Source organism: Anticarsia gemmatalis, chromosome 2 (genome assembly GCF_050436995.1).
Source record: "Anticarsia gemmatalis isolate Benzon Research Colony breed Stoneville strain chromosome 2, ilAntGemm2 primary, whole genome shotgun sequence".
Taxonomy (NCBI): Eukaryota; Metazoa; Arthropoda; class Insecta; order Lepidoptera; family Erebidae; genus Anticarsia; species Anticarsia gemmatalis.
The window spans coordinates 11,750,762-11,770,617 of NC_134746.1; the positions used below are offsets into that span (position 1 = coordinate 11,750,762).

General features: G+C 34.9%; 1 protein-coding gene across 2 annotated transcripts; it reads left to right on the top strand.

Annotated features, from left to right (window-relative positions):
* Positions 1 to 13,322: 13,322 nt before the first annotated feature.
* Kyat (Kynurenine aminotransferase) lies at positions 13,323 to 19,835 on the top strand. 2 transcript variants are annotated; one of them, XM_076132672.1, is made up of 10 exons: positions 13,323 to 13,487; positions 13,621 to 13,779; positions 14,391 to 14,544; positions 15,740 to 15,866; positions 16,408 to 16,517; positions 17,449 to 17,701; positions 18,097 to 18,263; positions 18,578 to 18,764; positions 19,070 to 19,233; positions 19,532 to 19,835. In XM_076132672.1, the coding sequence occupies exons 2-10, from the start codon at positions 13,715 to 13,717 to the stop codon at positions 19,592 to 19,594; spliced, it is 1,290 nt and encodes a 429-aa protein (XP_075988787.1). In that variant the 5' UTR covers positions 13,323 to 13,487; positions 13,621 to 13,714; the 3' UTR covers positions 19,595 to 19,835. The 2 variants fall into 2 exon arrangements, with proteins under 2 accessions (XP_075988787.1, XP_075988786.1); XM_076132671.1 differs by lacking the exon at positions 13,323 to 13,487 and having other exon boundaries at positions 13,528 to 13,779.
* Positions 19,836 to 19,856: the final 21 nt, after the last annotated feature.

Sequence of the window (19,856 nt, forward strand, 5' to 3'; positions counted from 1 at the left end):
TAACCTAGTTACCCTGTTACAAGCTCTAAAAGACACCCACGTGGTGTTCGTTTCTAAAATAATTTATACGTCGTTGAAACAGAGTGGTTTTGCGAGCGTTGCCCTCGTAAGCCTATAAAGAGATGCACGTTATAATTATGAAGGCTTATTACATAAATTCATACATGCATTGTAAAGCTTCATTTCAACAATAACCTCACTATATATATGTTACTGTAAAAGCCCGGACTGTGGTAAATCCTAAGATTTTCCGGCATAACCTAAGATTTACCAACTCTCAATGGTAAAAGTCCGAACAATTCTTTTATTTCGGACTTTTACCCCTGTTCACTTGGTAAATCTTAGGATATACCTCAAGAGCAGGTAAATGTAGCTAATATAAAATAATTTAATAGTTATAAAGAAGGAGTTTTCGGCAAACCGACATGGGTAGGTTAGGTTAGAAGGCTGAGGTGGGAGCGAGCGAAGCGAAGCTCCCACCTCAGCCTTCGTAGTTACTTTTTTTCAAACCACCCAGAAGGAGGAGCCCCGCGAAGCGGGGCTCCGGCGACATCTTCAAACTTTCATTATAACTATATTACGGCATATAATTATGTCCCTAGCAATATCATTATATTACGGCTCAAACACATTATAATATGACTTTATCAACTTTTACCGTGTCATTATGTAAATCCTAAGATTTGCCAATTAAATGGTGGTAAAAGTTCGAAATAAAAGAACGTTCGGACTTTTACCATTGAGAGTTGGTAAATCTTAGGTTTTACCGGAAAATCTTAGGATTTACCACAGTTCGGGCTTTTACAGTAACATATATAACTATTTTAACCGCTGTATAATATTGATAGATTATGTATTCGTACTCAAGAGGTATAAAATAACGAGCACAACCGCTATTCTCTACCATTATCGAAATTTGATATCCGACTACCTATCGAAACAATGTATATGAAAATTTGATTAGCGTCTCTAGCGGGCTACAAAAGAACTATTTTTCCAGCACATTTGAAAACTGACAAACTCTCGATACTCTATAGTACCGACTGTGGAGAATCGCGCTACTGGTCCTACACATCGTTGCATTATTTGCATCGATGCAAATAAATTAAAAAACGAATTCTTGAATATGAAGATAATCTAGTACTAACAGTAACTTTCAGAACTTACAATGAGTATTAAATCGTTTTGAATTAAGACAACTTCTCCCATATAACAGTTTGATAGTCGGGAACATATTCCCGTTAAAGTGGGAATAACGTTGTCATTGAAATAACTCCATTCAGCATCATTTACATGAAGTATCTGAAATTCAGAGCAGCCATTTTAACTTGTAGACAACTAAGAAGTGTCTTACAAAGCAGTTAAGTAGATTAAAACAACTTCAAAGTTACAAGGACTTTTTAAAACATTGTAGAAATAGTTTAAATTCTCATTGTAAGTTTAGTAGGTAATTACATAAATTACTTATACCTAAAATACGGATAAAGGTTAAATTAATAATGTCCTGCTAGCCGATATACGGCTGCGGCGGTCAGTTTCATTGAAACTGGCCATCTGTGCAGGACTTTGTTTATAGTGTCCAAGTGTGCGCACAATACACAGGTACACTCTCTATTCCATCACTCTCATAGTTTGGTGGGACGGATAACCGACACGACCAGTGAGAGGTCAGGCGCAGGACCGACGGCTTTACGTGCTCTCCGAGGCATCGAAAAGGTTAAATTATAGAAGGAGTAACCCGGGTAATGTTTTCATTTCATCGATTTTTAGTTAGTCAGTCTGGTGGTTTTCTGTAGCATCTCGAAATGACATTAAACTAGACTCTTATCAAACAGAATACCAAAAAAATAAATGGTAATAATTTACTTGTAGGACTGTTAAACGGTATGAGGTTATTATATTCATGTCATTTGAAAGCATCTTAACACCAAAACCGCTAACCCAAAGCCCAACACAATATATCGATAACTTTAGTGTATAGACTGAAAAGTACGACAACTTTTCCTATGAATTATGCCGTTCTTAAAAGTTCGTATAAGACGTGATAAAAATGCGACAATCAAATACAAAATAGTATTAAAATTTTAATTTTAATTACAATGTGCTAACACCGGTCAACGGACACTATCACGCATCATGAAATTAATCCCTACTAATTCTTTACATTCAATCTTTACTTTTCTTCAATAAAGTTCTATTTTCGTGTGAAAAGTTTACTTGATTCGTAGTGACAGACTGATTTAATTCCAACGACTCGAGTGCGGTCAACCGCGCGAAATAAAACACGAAGGGTTTAAGAACTTTGTGTAAATATTTCACCAGAGTTCATTGAACTTTGTAAACGAATCCTTACTCATATTATAAATGCGAAAGTTTGTTTGCATGGACAATTACATATGGACATACTTTGTTATTCGTTCAAGAAAAAGTAATAAATAGATTTGACAATACACAGTGAGGCGGGCGATTTCCTTCTACAATGCACTATTCGCAGTATCTACAAATTTCTTATGAATAATTCATGAGCGCATGTAGCGTAATTTTAACCCCAGTAATCGCGTTACCCATAGAGTTCTCATACATATCGTTCGATGAAGACGAAGTCGCAGCAAAGGCTTGAAGATTAACAAAAGCAAATCTAAATTTTAAAACCATATTAGATATTTAAGTAGAAATTTTGAAAAGTTTTGTATTCTTACAGATGTTTGACGCAACAAAACCTCAATAATATATTCCCGAAAGGCAGGAAAGGTCATAAATATAAGAAAAAGTTTCGAAGACTTTAAACAAATTGTACCTAATTATGTACCGATAGCTGTCTGCCCAGAGGCTACATAATATTGTTATGTAGATCGCTTGAAAACTTCTACAAAGAAATAATAACACTAGTCTCCTAGGTGGATGTCCGTAATGCAACGTTAGTATTTCTTTTCAGGAGTGAAAGAAATTAGGTTAGTGTTAATAATTTTGATATTTGCCATAGCCTTGATTCAACCACAAATGATGTACTAATTAATTGGAAAAACCGCCACCATAATGTTTAACGTAATTAGCTCAAAGTACACTGAACGGATTTTTACCAAAAGACTGAATGATTAATGAGGAATCGATTAGGCTCCAAGTTAAGAACAGTCTGGCGGACTGTAGCCTAATAACGTAGTAAGTACCTTGTATACAAGGTTCGCAGCTGGGTGAGGTACACAAATTTAGAATTTCAGGTTTATGCATCCGACGTGGGCCTGCTTAATGGCTGCTTTTAACACAGCTACTTCTCCTAGGAAATACCTAGAACTAATAATTACAACCCGCACTTGGCCAACGTGGTGAACTCAAGGCCTAAATCTTCCCTCTTTACGGGAGGAGACCCTTGCCCGGCACTGGGATTTTAATGGGTTAAATTTATTATTATATAAATCGTGCAGGATTAGACTATTTACTCAGTTGGACTATAGTTTTAAATACGTATTCCGAAGTGTACATTAAAATATCAGCGTCTAAAACCTACATTATTTCTCGGAAAAGTCTTAACGACATCAAATCTTCCTACGCGGTTAAACTCGTGGGTAGAACCTAATGCCTTGATATATTCTAGAACGTTCTTATTCTAACCTAAGGGTCGATTCATATTTGACAGAAGATGTGTGGAGCCGGTGGGGCGCAACTTATTTATTTTGGTCTTCGGATCAACGCATTATTGATTAAATGTATTAGGTTTAACGGTTTAATATGTATTTCCGTGCTCGAAGTCCGCAAATCTTCGATGTTCAGCGATTTCAAGTGATTACCTCTTTCGTACACAAGTCTCGTCCCCGACAATGAGTCACACCAATGATTTTTGTTATGAGCATATTTAAAAACTAGGTACTTCAAGGATAAAAAATCTGTTTTTATTTTTTTCGTATCTTCAAAAATGACCGAGATATTAAATGTCAAAGTATGGCGTTCGCGCCAAACTCCGGCGAAGCGGCCGCATGGACGTGTGACGTCATCTCGCGACGCTGCTATTTCGTCACTACTTGCCGGTACCTACATAGGCTCGTTGCGCTCTCGCGGTTTCGCTTTAAATAATTTGTTTTGCTTATAGTGGACAAACAAAATGGTTAGAAAATATTGTATTGTTCCTATGTGTACTAACTCCAGTGAAAAAACACCCCAAAAATTGTTTTTTTCTGTACCATGTAAACTGTTTTATATTTTTGCAAAAGACACCTAATCTAAAACTTAAAGCCAGGTTCAGATACTGTCAAGCGCAAATGTTAAATGGAAGTTTATTGCCTTTTGAACACTTCCTCAAGATCAAGATGCCATGTTCATACCTACCTAGCAATGAACTTCTACTAAACAGTTGATACTATTTAATGAGCAGTTCAATGACCTCACAGGCGGCGGCGAGCCGAGCGCGGCGGTTGAGTTGGCGTTGGTTTTTTGTTTTGAAAAAAGAACCCATGTTTATTAAATCTAATAATATCAAAATTAAAATGTTAGTTTAATTAAAAGTTCTCATTACACACCCAATCAAATAAGACTACCTACAGAGTAGATTCATGCGTTCATATGATAGCCATCAACCTGACTAAAGTCAGGCAGGGGTGACAATTTTTTTTTTATAATATTATTTTAAAACTATGTTTTCCAAATTTACACTTGGTAGGTACGTAACACTCATTATTTGTAATGCCAGTTGTAACAAACTTTCAATTTTATTGTTAACTACACACAAAAATATTATTAGTAGTACCTATACGAGTTCAACTTTCTTTACCTGGGTCTAGTTGATGATTGTGTGCGTGGCAATCGAGATCGAGGATATCTTAGTGGAGGCTTATTTTACAAAAAACACGATGATTAAATTTATAACACATACACATACACAGACTCTTTAAATATTAAATGCAAATCACTTTTCAAAACAAAACTCCGCATCACCCGCTGTCGAACAAGCGTGTCTGTCGCGACGTGACGTCAGCGCATAGCGCGCGAAGCATCGCAAATTTAAAAAAGCAGTGTAACTTTATAACGCTGTAACTTCGGTAATTTTGACCCGATTTTGATAAAACAAAAACTATTATTATCAGCATGAGTACACAAATTAAATGCAGTATGTTTAATAGTCATATTTTGATGTGCTGGTGTGACTCATTGTCCCGCGACTGTATTTTGTAGACTTAAATTGTAGAGTATTCTTCAGGAGACTTGCGTAGCCGAAACGAAGAGCCTAATGTTACTCGACCAATAATATAATACGCGGCGCATTTTGCGTCAGATTTGAACCGATCCTTCATGGAATTGTCCAATAAACATCGTTTAGGACTTAATTATGTCTAATGTAGTAATTAAAACTACAATAACACTTAATTATAACGCGTCTGAAAAATAAACCTCCGAATATTAATTAAATTAATGAGAATTTTAACATTGTTTCGTAAATATTGTTATTAACAGCATTTACTTATTTATTGTGAAGATATTTTATGCTTCTAATCGCTCCCACCATTTTTTCATTTTTTTTGTTCTAGTTAATAACTATTTTTATGTCAAATATGGTAATCCGGGTTATAAAATTTCGGTGCAGCAACATATCATCAAATTCCGTTCAGCAGTTTTTGCGTAGCAAATATATATATATATGTATGTACCTACATAACAAATTTTCGGATCTAGAAACACTAGCTGATCAAAGAGACATACCCTGTTTGGTCTCCACGCAAAATTTTATCTCAATTAGTTCTGTGGTTTAGCGAAAACACGTAGTAGACATACAAGTTTTCACTGTTAAACTATTAAACATGAATTAGAATGAATTTAGAACATCATAGATCGGATATATCAGCTGAATTTCCGCGAAAACATCCATATTTCCTATAAACGGGAGTTAATGGCGTCGATATCAAATAATGTTCAGTATCTTGAACACTATCACACCGTATTTAACGCTTCACTACACGCAACTGATTTAAACGGCGTCTGCAAATAACTATGTTTGTATCTATGTCATAGTGATATCACATTTACCTATTTAGGTAACAATTATTGTACTATTATAGGGTCTTCTCATAATAGCTTGTTATATTTTGGGAGGCGATATTGCCCATGAATCTGTTAAAAATTTAGGATAAAATCTTGTTGTAATACAAGATTTTGAACCGGAATAGGAATTAAGACATAAAGTATTGTAAAATTTAAAATATCCCTTAAATAAAGTTGTCTGACGGTTTACCAAAAATATATTGAAAAATACCTAAGTCATTGAAAAAGCCAAGTTAAAATTCAAATGGCTTAAACAACTTTGACACTAGTTTGACCACTAACCATACGATAAATAACAATAAGTATGGTAATGTGTAGGCGTAGACTAATTTAATAGAAATATGGCTCAAGTTAAAAGTATTACGGTTCATCAGTTAATATCTCAATACGAGGCTCTAGGGACCCGTGGGCGGTATATTTGAAGGTAAAATATGGTGTAATTGTGTTAACCACTAATTTACTATAAATAGCCTGAAAATAACCCACGGGAGTCGTGTTTGTTAATGAAATGTACTGTTAAGTTATGCGCAGGTATTTAGGTCATACAAAGTTAGGACTAGACTCGGAGTCAGTAGTCTTATAGTAAGTATAGTTCTTTTACATTGATTCTGATGATACTACATAAATGTTTTATCTTATGATTTATATTCTTGCAGGTAATAATGTTAAAATTAAGCGCCATTCATTGTCCATTTTTCTATTTGTTTCGACGCTTAGTGGAAATTTTAGAACCTTTCGTAGATTGTTACTTATTAAAAAACTCTGACATTAAAGAATAGGTACATATTGTGATACCTATCTAGACGGATATTACTGATTTTGTTTATTATCTAATCAATCAAGGTAAATCTATCAAAATATTGAACACAAAACTTAACTAATCTTCTATAATAAATTCGAAATTAAAATCCCGCCAACCATCACAAATTTCAAATCAATCATATTGCCAAAACATTTGAAATGCCAAATAGCTGGTAAAAGGTGTTAAAAGCGCGATATCGTTGTAACAAACAGTAAAATATCACGTAAAATTGTTGTGGGAAGGGGTGAACCGTTGTGATTACGTTTGCATGAATATTAATTACGTAACCGAGGGAATACACCCTGCTTGCTAAAAGAGGGCCCCGGAGACGTCAATCACTCAAGCGCCACTGTGAGGTACTCTTTATGACCTACGATAAAGTAATTTTGTACCTGGAACTGAGATATACTGAAGAATATGTATGTATGATACGTAAAAGTCACCTTTGTTTGACCAAAAACGCGTCAGTACTCTGACAAAAAGTGGTTCCTTAAATTTCTGCCAAAAAAAACAGAGTTAGACGGAATTACTCGGAGGCAGGATGGCTCAATTTCTTTATAATTTGTAATGATTATAAAAAATTTAGTCGTAATTTGCTGTGCGTACACTTGGACACTAAACAGAAACCAGTACGGTTGGCTAGCTTGGCGACTGTACTCAAATATCGGCTGATAGGACAATATTCTGCAGCCGTTAGAGTTACTAAAGACTAATTGAAGAAGTATTCGGTTCTCGTGTGACGAGATCCATTTTATTAAAATGTACAAAAAAAAAGTTAACACTTAACAAACGCCTTGTGGGAAAACATTCAGTGCGAGAATCAGATGCAAGGCTCACATTGAACACCTCATGTGAAAATATTCATCGTTCTTATGTAAAAATATGCACAATATTGTACCAACAACATAAAAATACATGCACTGAGAATATGTTAATTAAATCTTATATTCATTAACGTTTCCACTACGGTCCCGTTATTGGATTAATTAATGCCGAGAACTAATGAGTGCAGTGCATAATAATTTATTTTTATCTTAATTAATTACACTTGTAGGACTGCATGTTTCTTATGCGTAATGGTAAGAAACGTGACCAATCAATTAATTAAATATGCTAGCTGGAAATAAAGACAGCTTGATGTAAGTTTTAGATTTTACGTAATTTTCTAAACTTTAGTTTTAACTAAATTTTGCGTCACTGAAATTGTCAGACAAAAGTGAAAAAATCGCATAGGTATCATCAATTTTATGACCCATTTGACAGTCGTTCATCAAACCTATTATTGATTCTGTCATTGTCCAGCGCTATCAGCAGCGTATTAATAAAAATATACGTAAAAGTAGAGAATAGAGTATACAGAACTCGTCTTTAGACAACATTTTAGACAGCCTGTCGTATCGGAACATGTAAATTCCCAGCAGCCTTGATAAATTAGTAGTTAGTTTCCACACCGCCGCGCCGCCTACAATTTCGTGCGCCAAAATGTAATTTGGTGATCATGCGATCTAAACTCTACACTTACTTTGATACTACCTTTTTACGTATTCTTGGATGCCACGAACCATAAAACGTGGATGCATCTAAGAACTGTTCATTTAGTTTTTAAACTTAACTTAAGCTCAGATGCTTTTCTCTTCTTTTTTCGACAAACTAGGCACAGTCTGTGAATAAATATACACGCAACTATATTCTACTTATTACACAAATATTTAACTACGAAGAGAGTCTAAATATAGGATTGACCCTGCTATCATTGGATACAGATGAAATCAGATGCTCAGGGCAAGGGCTTAAATCTTTGCGACATCTGCCAGTGTGTCTTCAGACTCACGCCTGTACCGAGAAGAGATCACCATTGCACCACACGAAAAGATGCATCAGAAAATCACAGAGCAAGCACATAATAATATTAAGTTAGTGAAACCTATATAATTCATTGTTACCTAATGTAATGTAGGAACGGAAGTTGAATACGTGGCCGGGATCCCTCGGGACGCCATCGTTCTTACATATCAGTTAAGGTAACTTTTAAACAGTTCCACGAACCTAACGATAAATGATGGCGACTTCCACTGATAGGTACACATTTTCATTAGGCGTTCCCCTATTGATTATTATTTTAAGTATTTTAAAGTTGGAATTCTTCTCTTTATTAGAAAAGTTCGTAGCTATAGTATCCATGTTGATAAAAATGAAAAATAATCTTAAAAAAAAACGAACTGAAAAATTTACAGGGAAAAACTTATAATTAAAACAACACACTGGGAGCATTATAAAATGCGTGTTGGGACTTATGCCCGGTAAAATAACCTATTGGGTAGTGTAATCTCTTGCTATAATCAGAAAATTTTCAGTTCCTCACAATCCGAAACCCAATTTTTTTTCATTCCATTCACGAATACTTTAATCCGTGTAAACAAATAAAAACATTGGTAGGCAATGAATAGATTACTTGGAAAACAAACTGTTCAGATAAAATCGTGTTACTCTTACAAAAGTGTTGGTGGCAATAAATTCTACATGCGAACCTTTTTCGATTAAATTCCAATACCCTTACACACGAGGGGTAAACGAAATATCAATTGAAAAGGTAGCAGGTACCAATGTTGGTAAAGGCCTTCGATTAACTTACTATGGATACTTGTAAATGTGGTTTTTATAATACTTTTGCAGATATTATTCTAAATAGCTTTACCACGAGTTTAAGAATCTAATAAACATGAAAATACGTATTTTTGAAACTCTGTGCTATGTGTTTATCTTGGTTTGAGACTATTTGTGTTCCAGATTCTAACAAAATCCATCCAATTTTTTTTTTGTTTCAAGAGTAACCAATGTTCATAGGCATCTATACGAACTGTCGCGTCTCAACGTTAGAATGAAACCCAAATAGCATCACCCATGTGTCTGTCTGCCCATCCAGTAGTCACTTAGACAAAGCCTCCTTCCACTTAATATAGTGGACCAATTAAATTTGAAACACATGAATTGTGTCCCACATAACCCATATTTCATGTAATTCAAGCCATTGATAAGCGTATTTCTGTGATTTGAGCTACTGATTCTTATTTAGAATGATCCTCAGTTTCAACACATATTTTACACCTTCAGAGAATCTACACTATTATAACTAATAGAGACACGAATTGCCTCTCCAATCTAAGTAGAGACAAGATCGATCATAAAATATAATAAACTTTACAATACAAATAGTTTATAAGATCTATCATTCAGCTAGATATTGCATTTCCAACTTATTTATCGACAGTTTCTTTGATGCATCGTTTGTTTGAGTCTGGGAAAATACATTAACTCTTTTATACTTGAAGATCCGAGTAGAGATTTAGAAAAATCTCTCACGGTTACACATGAGCCTAGTAACACTTTTGCAGAGGTCGAAAAAAAACTTTAAAAAAAAAGTATTTCTGGTTTTAATTTCTGAGTTAAATCGTTTATGACGCTTTACGTTTCCTATCATAATATTTAGCGTTAAGGCAACAGGTTGCCAGACATCTTAGATATTATACCATGTCAAAAAGAGAATTTCTCACAAATTAGCCCTCTTCAGTCCAATCTTTACAGGAATTTCCTTCAAAGCTCCAGACATTTACGGATGTCCAATATGCTTGATTTTATTAAACATGAGAGATAGTTTTCACCGCTGGTGGCAAGTGGAAATGGGAAACGTGACTTGAATATCTTTAGAATGACAATGGACCGAAGATAAAGTATACATACGGCTTTTCGATATGTTATTAAAATTTTCCTTAGGCGTCAAAGTTTTATTTATTGGAAATCAACATTTAAATATTTCTAAAGAGTAGTCTAGTATTTTAAATTTAATCGTAGTTTGGTATAGCAAATCGAAATAACAATTAAAAATAAAAACAAACAAATTGTTTGAGTAGTTAAACAACTCATTTTTTATTACAGCAATAAACATTTTTGTATGATCAACTATGATATTGTACACCTACTTCTCTATATATAAGTTTTCTTTATAGAATCGGTTGCGACAAATATAACATTTCTTCTACAAATAAATTATCTTCTATAAATAGTTGATAGAATCAGTAAATCAAGAAGCATCCCATCGTGACTGAATCACATTAAGTAGGTCTAGATTGCACTTCGTTTGACCTATAAGCAGTCTTGAAGTAGTTCAGGCATTCCCGGGTATCGCCTAGACGCCTACTCTGTACGTTCTGAAAACTTATTTGTGCTGTAAGATACTTAGTTAGTTGACTTTGCATCAGCGTGGGTTGATAGGATTGACATAGATCGCAATTTATTTATAATAGACACTGTATTGAAATGATATGCTTTTCTTAAGCTATTTTAAATTCAGGGATTTCTTTCCCAGTACCTATCTACACATTAAACATCAAACTACGTATGGAAATCTATCTATCTATCGTATGGTTAGTGGTCAACCTAGTGTCAAAGTTGTTCAAGCCCGATAGCATTTTGTTTTATTTTTACTGTATTATAAAGTAGGTTGGGTACTTTCATATAATTCCTTGGACAGCTCAAAATTAAAAATGCGTGCGGAATAATTTAAGGGAAATTTTAATACCATTAGTGTAATGATTTTGCCATCCTTCATAAATATTTTTCAGCCATCTTATCCAATAACGTAGGGTGGTTTCATTCAGAATTAAAAACCACTTCCCTTTAAAAACAAACATCTTGTGAGGAAATTGACTTTTTGTTTTTGCTTTCATTTCATTTATGCCGAGTTCTGAAATCTTTAGGTCGTACACTTTAACAAGGGGACGAAACAACAGAAAGTATAATTATTTTTGTAACTCCAGACATCCAGTGTCCGCCTTTTGAAAAGTTTATATGAATAAACACGAACTGTCAAAGATATATACCTACCTGGTCTACTGTTCTTTTATAATATCTAGCAGCAGCAATCAAAAGTAGGTATGATGTTTGCAATAATATTGACTCCTTAGCGCATACTCATCATCATAGGCCTGTGTCCATCTATTGCAGATGATTCAGATGGTGCTGGATAGAGGAACATTTTTTCATGATATAGAGCCTTTTCTCATATACCCAGAAGGCAGAACGTCACCAATTAGCAACCGGGACCTGGTAATCAACAGTCGCGTCATCAGCACTTACGCTTAGCCCTCAGAGGTAGTTTAGACCGTGTCATATTGTACAATTTTATTCGCAATACAACCACAACTCTACCCAGTAATTGTATTCTAAGTTCCGGTCGTCCGCTCAGAAGAAAGGGGAAGCTTTTCACTGACATTCTGATAAATATTGACGTCTTTTGTAGGTGCCTACCTGCCAGAAATGTTAGTGGACTTCCCACCTTCTACTATTTTGAATTAGTTTTACTCACGATGGACTATTACTTGTAGGTACCTATTGATTAGATACTTTATACGATCTAGGTCGATAGGAAAACTTAAAGAAATTAAATGAACAATACCTAGTACTTGACTGTTTTTTTTTCTCGAAAATACTAGTAGAATGTGGCTATAAGAATGTAGGTTGAACTTATAGTGGTAGCAGAATGCAGCCAGGCCACAATCTGTTTAAATTTTACCCCAGCTCCTTTACATAAACAAATTTCACCAAAATATTTCATTTTACAAGTAGACAGATAAAACAATGTCTTCCAAAATAAATTATCATTGTTTTCTCCACCTCACAGAACCTTTATCACTCAAATATCAAACAACACGATTTTAATACGATTAAATATTATTTGAATACAAACCCTTTTATTTAGACTAATGAAATCAGTAAACTGAAAACGTTCAGGGATACAATGGACCATGAATTTCCGTGCCGTTGGTCGTAAATCACGCTTTTTCAATATTTTCTTTGCTAACACTCCATTTTAAACCTTAAGGTTAAGGAATAGAGATTAAATACAATGTGTGTAAGGGTTCGTTGTACGACAATCGTGGAGGCATGTTAATAACAAGGTAATCTTATTAAAAAAAGGTCTTATTGTGTTAGTTATTAAATATTCTAAGCATAAAATATTGCACTGTCTTGTTTAGTATCAAATAGTAAGATACTTAGTAAATGAAACATCCTGCTTAGGAAACTTTTTAATTGAGTAGAGAACAAGTACTTTAATTTTTCAAGTCAATCGGCTCAATTAAACGGTAACGCCATTACTTAATGGGAATTAATCCAATCATCTAAGTCTAAGCAATACAACTGGGCTAAATATATTTATCATTCATCATTAGTATTGTCTTAAGATCACTATATTTCATATTTTTTTACCTGTTTTATCAAATAAACATTAATAAATAAATAATATAACTATTGTATTTTAAACAGCATTTTTAGGTTAATTACTTCTAATTAAAGCTATTGTTCTAGCTGACAAGAGAATGGTAAAAAATTAAGAACCTCAATAATCATTAATTGCGTTTAGTTGCCATCGGTAAATTGCTTTGACAGCTACGACTGTCTTCTCTCTATAAAAGGTAACGCAACCAATTTATGTTGATCTTACTCGCGGTCCGTAGTACAAGCAAGACCGGGCTTTACGGTCATGTAAAACCGGCGACAGAATTTAGAAGTGTTATCAATCATCTGATAAAATATTTTTTATTGTTTACATTCAACCTAATTACTGATTAGGTTCCGGTGTAAACTAGTTACTGAATATTTAGTGAGTATTACGCATTTTACTATGTCGTGTTGACATTCGGATGACTTTTTTTGCTGTCATGTCATAATAGGTTAACTTATACGCTCTCATTTATCTGTGTTTTATCATTTATTAAATACACTACGATGTTTAGGTGGGGACAATCGTTGTGTAAGGCACTGAGCGGCCGCATTTGTGTTGTGGAAAGCAGAAGTTTAGAATACATATTAAATAATCAGTGCAGAACTATGAGTTCCGTGGCTGACAAATTCAAGTTACCTGCTCGTTATGGCACCGGCGAAGCGAGTGTTTGGTAAGTGATCCATTAAAAGTAAAGACAATATTTTGATTATGCAAAAAGGTTGATGTCGTGTCAGCTAATAATCTTGTGTAGAAATTACATAATCAATGTTTAAAAACAATGGAATTCCCATAACAACACTCTGCAAACTCTAGTATATTATTTTTTATTTTGAATTGATTTTTAGCCAGTATTAAGCCAGTCATATACTCTAATTTTGCATATTGTATGTAATTAAGTCATACTCAATAAAGATAATCCCTATTATTATGATATCTTTTAACATTTACATGTTCTTAAAACTATTTTTAGGAGGGAATACCTATTCATAAATTCCACATCAAACCTTCCTGTTATTATTACTGCTAGTGGTTTTCTTTGGTTTGCCTGAAAGTCTGTACTAGGGAAGTAGAAGAAAATGTAAAACAACCTTACCTATAGTTTACCTACAATTTATAACACTTAAAACAATTCTTATAGCCTACTTTTCATCATCTTTTTAACACCAAGTAGGAAAAACAAAGAGGATCTGTAAATAACAAAGAAATCACCTGCGAGTAACACCAAAAACTTTTTCTTGAAAATAAATCTGCTTTTTTCAATTTTTTCATTGGATATTTCAGGGTAGAATATGTCCGTTTAGCAGCAGAATCCAAGCCACCAGTTAACCTCGGCCAAGGTTTCCCTGACTATCATGCACCCGCTCATGTGACTAAGGCCCTATCAGAAATATCCAGTAATGATAACCCATTAACACACCAATACACAAGAGGATATGTAAGTATTTGATCCTGCTGACTTAATTTTAAGACAATTTCTGCTATAAGTGTATGTCTCTTGTTCTGCCACCCATTACTAAAGAGACATGACTATTAACATTTTGAGAAACAAAGGTATGTTGTTTTCTGAAACTGTATAGTTTTCGATGGCTATATAATTTGTACCAAAAAATAAAAAAGTAAATTTACTACTATGTAATTGGTATCTAAGGTTAGACAGCCTGCTTCCAAAAGGTCACAACCCAAGAGATATCTTTATTATGCTCCAGTTTTGACATAACTGTGAAATTATATGTTGTCTTAAACCACAGAATAAAGAAGAGCACACAATGTAGAGATATTTAAACTTACATCAAGAAGTTATTTCAAAGAAAATACCATAAAATTGTACTGGTTTCAGTACAATTTTATGGTATTTTTTTTCAACCAGCGGCATAATACCTACCCATTTTTTACATAAGATATTCTTCTAATACTTAATGATCTAAGAGTTCCATTCCTTTCTATCCAATTTCTAACACAATAAGAAAGAAAGAGCCATCCATATTGGCATAGAAACAGCTTTTACACATGTTTACTTTGTATTTACTTCAGTATGTAATGTATTTACATAGTTGTTGAACCTGTTTAGATAGTACACTCTCAATATATTACCATATCTATCTAATGCATGTGTACCATGACAAGTGTGTGATAACGTCATGTACTGATAGTGGAGGAAACAAATGACTTGCGTTTTTATTTGTTACTTTGTTTGTTTCCTCGGGAAATGCATAAGGAAGGAAAATAATGCTACAATTTCTATGAAAAGATTCTACCTAAGATCAATTGCTGACAGTGCTGTGTACCTATTTATTTTATAAAGCTTAATAATTTATAGTTGTTTTTTAGAACTTTCAACTTACAAATATTAACCAATGTAACCCTCATTTAGCATGGTGGATTCAGGGTTCGACATTCGAATCCTGAGTCGATACAAAAAAAACATGACTTTTCTGTCAAGAAATACCTGACGCATTGCCCAAATTAGGAAGTTGCGGTGGTTGAGCTCTGTGTCTTGTAGAGCACGTTAAGCCGACGGACCTGCGCCGGACCTCTCACTGTTCGTGTTGGTTAAGCACTTATCATTATCATACTCTTGCCAAGCTGTGGAGGACAATATGTGAAATTTATTTATTATTGCTTTATTTCAGGGCCACCCAAAACTAGTACAGAACTTATCAAAGGTATACTCTCCATTAATTGGCAGAGAGATTGACCCCATTAACGAAATTCTCGTCACATATGGCGCTTATGAAGCACTCTATGCTGCTATATTGGGTAACAATATTTTTTTTACTATTATTTTATCATTTATACCTGGAGGTGAATGCAGAGGTGCATAGAATACACCTGCGTTTTGCCATTTACTATGTTAGTCCCATGTAACAGGTAGTGTGCCTACTGTCTTATATCAAACACGTTACTAAACTCCAGACAACTATCGAAAACAATAATAACTTATCTTATACTGGTACTGTATAAAAAAAACCAAAGGAAATGTTGAGTTAATATGGCGTAACAATTACATTGATAAGCGCATCAGATTTGATTAAATTGACCCATGACTTTGTTAACTAGTGGAGAATCATATGACGAAAAAATTAAGGCCATCGTAATCTGTGATAAAATTAATAAACTCTTTTTTATTACTTAGGCATTTGAGTTCAAAATGTTCGGCTTGAACTGAAATTCAATCCCGAAGTTCCTTCGCAGGGTCGCAATCTCAGCATACTAAAGAAGCATTGAATAAAAAAGTCCAAGTTGTTCTCATACTTGTTCTAACTTAAGACCTTCTTGAACTAAAGTGGTTGTCTTCCAGGTCACGTGGACCATGGTGACGAGGTGATCGTGATAGAGCCGTTCTTCGACTGCTACGATGTGATGATCAAGTCTGCCGGCGGCGTTCCGAGGTTCACTGCCCTGCGTCTAGTAAGAAATATACAGTAGGATCTATCTTCCTACTTATATTATAATCAAATGTTATAAATATGTGAGGATAGATGGATGTACTTTCGTAGAATGAATGTTTTCGTGTTTGTGTCTCGTAAGAACGTTAGATGAATGCGAACTAAAAAGAGTATGACTGTAGAAGTATTTTGTTTTCCCTCTTTCAAGTGCATGCAAACTTGTAGGATCAAGTTTTGATATTATTTGGTCCAATACTAATCATAACTTTTTATTAGTATACTTTATACCTACAAACAAATTAGGAGACAATATATTTGTTATTTCTTGTATCTTGTATATTGATTTTACGTTTGGACCAGGGTGACTCAAGTTCTAAAAGCAATAAATCAAGTTGTGAATCTCCATGCCCTCCGGTCTGCTGCTGCTGCGGCGAGGTAGACTTGTTATACTCTACCTACCGTCAAATGTAGCGTTTAGTTATTGAAATAACTAGCTTTCTTGATTAATTCTAGGTAGATAGTCTTACAGTTATTAGTATGTATTGAGTTTTTTTTATACGAGAAGTACTTTTTATTGTGTAGAGAATAACGTAGTAATAGATTGTTCCATTCCTATAATTTGAATCATGCATACCATTACTTACTATACTTAGCTATTTCTGATCAGAGAAGTGATAATCAAATCCGGGACTTTACGATTTGCATGTAACACAATCACACTCACTCTTATTTGAAATATATCTGGCGTTTCTATTGAAAAGTTCATAAAGAGATGTCGTAAGAAAAGGCTTGGCTGACGCGGGGGATTCGAGCCGAGTCGAGCGAGTGCGAATTCAGTGAAAATCATTGACCAAATCGCGGAGTCAATGAGTGAAAGTGATTAAGTGAAAATATAGCCTAACTCATTCTGTTAGTAGACTGTAGTCTACAGTAAATTTATTTATTTTCAACAGCAACAACCCAATAAATCAGGCGGTGAAGTGACATCAGCAGACTGGGTGCTGGACGAACAAGAACTGGCCTCGTTGTTCAATGACAAGACCAAGATGATAATACTGAACACCCCCCACAACCCGCTGGGCAAGGTGTTCAATATGAAGGAGCTGGAGTTCATAGCGAATCTGTGCAAGAAACACAATGTCGTGTGCATCTCTGATGAGGTGTATGAGTGGATGGTGTATGAACCTAAACAACATATTAGGATTGGTAAGTAGTTTTGGCGTTTTGATTAACCGCTTTATGTCTCATTTTGCGGCAAGACCTTCTCCCTTTTCCAAAGCCCTGCCCTTTCTTTATAAAAAAGATCTGAAGATATGCGCTTTCAACCATTAGCGGCCTCAGCAAGCTCAGGCCAACAGCCTATTTCGGCATCGCAATGTTTACGTTTCTTTTTTTACAATCCTCTATGGAATGTGGAATAGCCTTAACTTGATGAGAAATTAAAAGAAAATACCCGACGTTTCGGCCAACTTACTACATTGTTCGCTGGTGGACAATGGACTGTTACCAATATTCCATTTGCTAATAATATAATTAAACAATATCACAAACTGCAACCTTCCATTACTATGTTGAGTACTAAGCAGTGGTATTTTGTATAGCGACTCTCCCTGGCATGTGGGAGCGCACGATCACGGTGGGCTCCGCGGGCAAGACGTTCTCGGTGACTGGCTGGAAAACCGGCTGGGCTTACGCGCCCGCCAACCTCATGAAGAACCTGCTCATCGTGCACCAGAACTGCGTATACACCTGCTGTACTCCCATACAGGTGATTGAATCGCTGTATTATTATGTAGTTAAGTAAATAATAGTGTAAAAATTGCAATTTGCTACAGGCAATTTTTGTAACATTGATCATAGCTACTACTTTTAAACTTGATAATGAATTTAAAGTACAGTTCAATAGTAATTAAATAACTTATCTCAGAAAAAAAATACGTTGAAAACGTTGGTATGCCTCATAGGGGTAGAGAATTCAGGCCTTTTGCCGAAAAGATTACGTGAACTTATTGTTTTTAAGTGTCGTTTTACCCTTATTGTTAGCTGGAAGACAGATTTAAAACTATATTCCTATTATTCTAGGAAGCGATAGCGAGTTCGTTTGAATACGAGCTGGCACGTCGCGATTCGCCGGACTGTTACCTGCGTTCTTTAGCGCGGGAACTGCTGCCCAAGAGAGATTTCCTCGTCAAAACACTGCGGGAGAACGGGTTCAATCCCACTGTACCTGAGGCTGGATACTTTATTGTAGCTGACTGGACTGGACTAGGTAATACACTAGAAAGGTTTTAGAAACTTGTCGAGTATAGTGTAGTAGTGTGAAGCGTACAAATTCGCGGAATATAATAATGTGATACAAAATGTAAGAATTGACTTCAAAACAGCTATATGTAGTCTGAATCGTACATTTCACGTGTAAATTGCGAATACATCACATTGTTTCACGGCATTGTTTCAAGAACATATTCATAATTTGACTGGTTTATGGTGTAATTTTGAAACGATTCCAAAAGCGTAGTTTGCACCCTTTTAAAAACTAGTATTATCTAATTAGAGAATTTCTCATTTCTTCAGCGAACAAAATTGACTTATCCAGTGAGAAGGACAAATACAAGGACTATCGCTTCACTAAGAAGTTCGCTAAAGAAGCCGGAGTACTGACCATCCCGCCGACTGCCTTCTATTCTGAACCGCACAAACATCTCGGAGAGAACTTTGCTAGGTTCTGCTTTATTAAGGTAAGAGACATACACATTATACACAATATTATACCATAGATCAAATGCAATAAGGGAATATAAAGTAAATATATGTCGGTTGGGAGGAGACCCCTGCCCTGCAGTGAGACTGCGATGGGTTTAAAAAATTTAGTAATGGCATTAATATCTAGGCATAACAATTTCTTCATTGCTCTTATAAAAACTACCTACATCCGATACTAATTTTGCTGTAATGATGATACACGGGCTTGTAATATGGGCGGCTCATTTAAAGGCCCTAAGAGATATTTTACATACCTATTTTGTTTCTTTACAGAAAGACGAAAACCTAGCCCTGGCCGAAAAACTAATGAAGGAGTGGAACGCTAAGAAAAAGTGATAATTTTGATAGACTATTTATTGTGATATATTGTATATTTTTATACACGTAATATAAGACGTACTTTTTATTTTTTTGGGTGCAATGTTTATAAAATGTCACGGCATTTATAAAGTTTTATTTCTTTATTCTGGGGGCTGGCTCCAATAAAAAAAAATCACTGTCAATGCCTATTAGGCTGCAATCTCCCTAAGTTATTTCGATTATGTTTATGGATAACAATAAAACCAAATTTATATTATTTTCTCGTTTTATTCCGTTT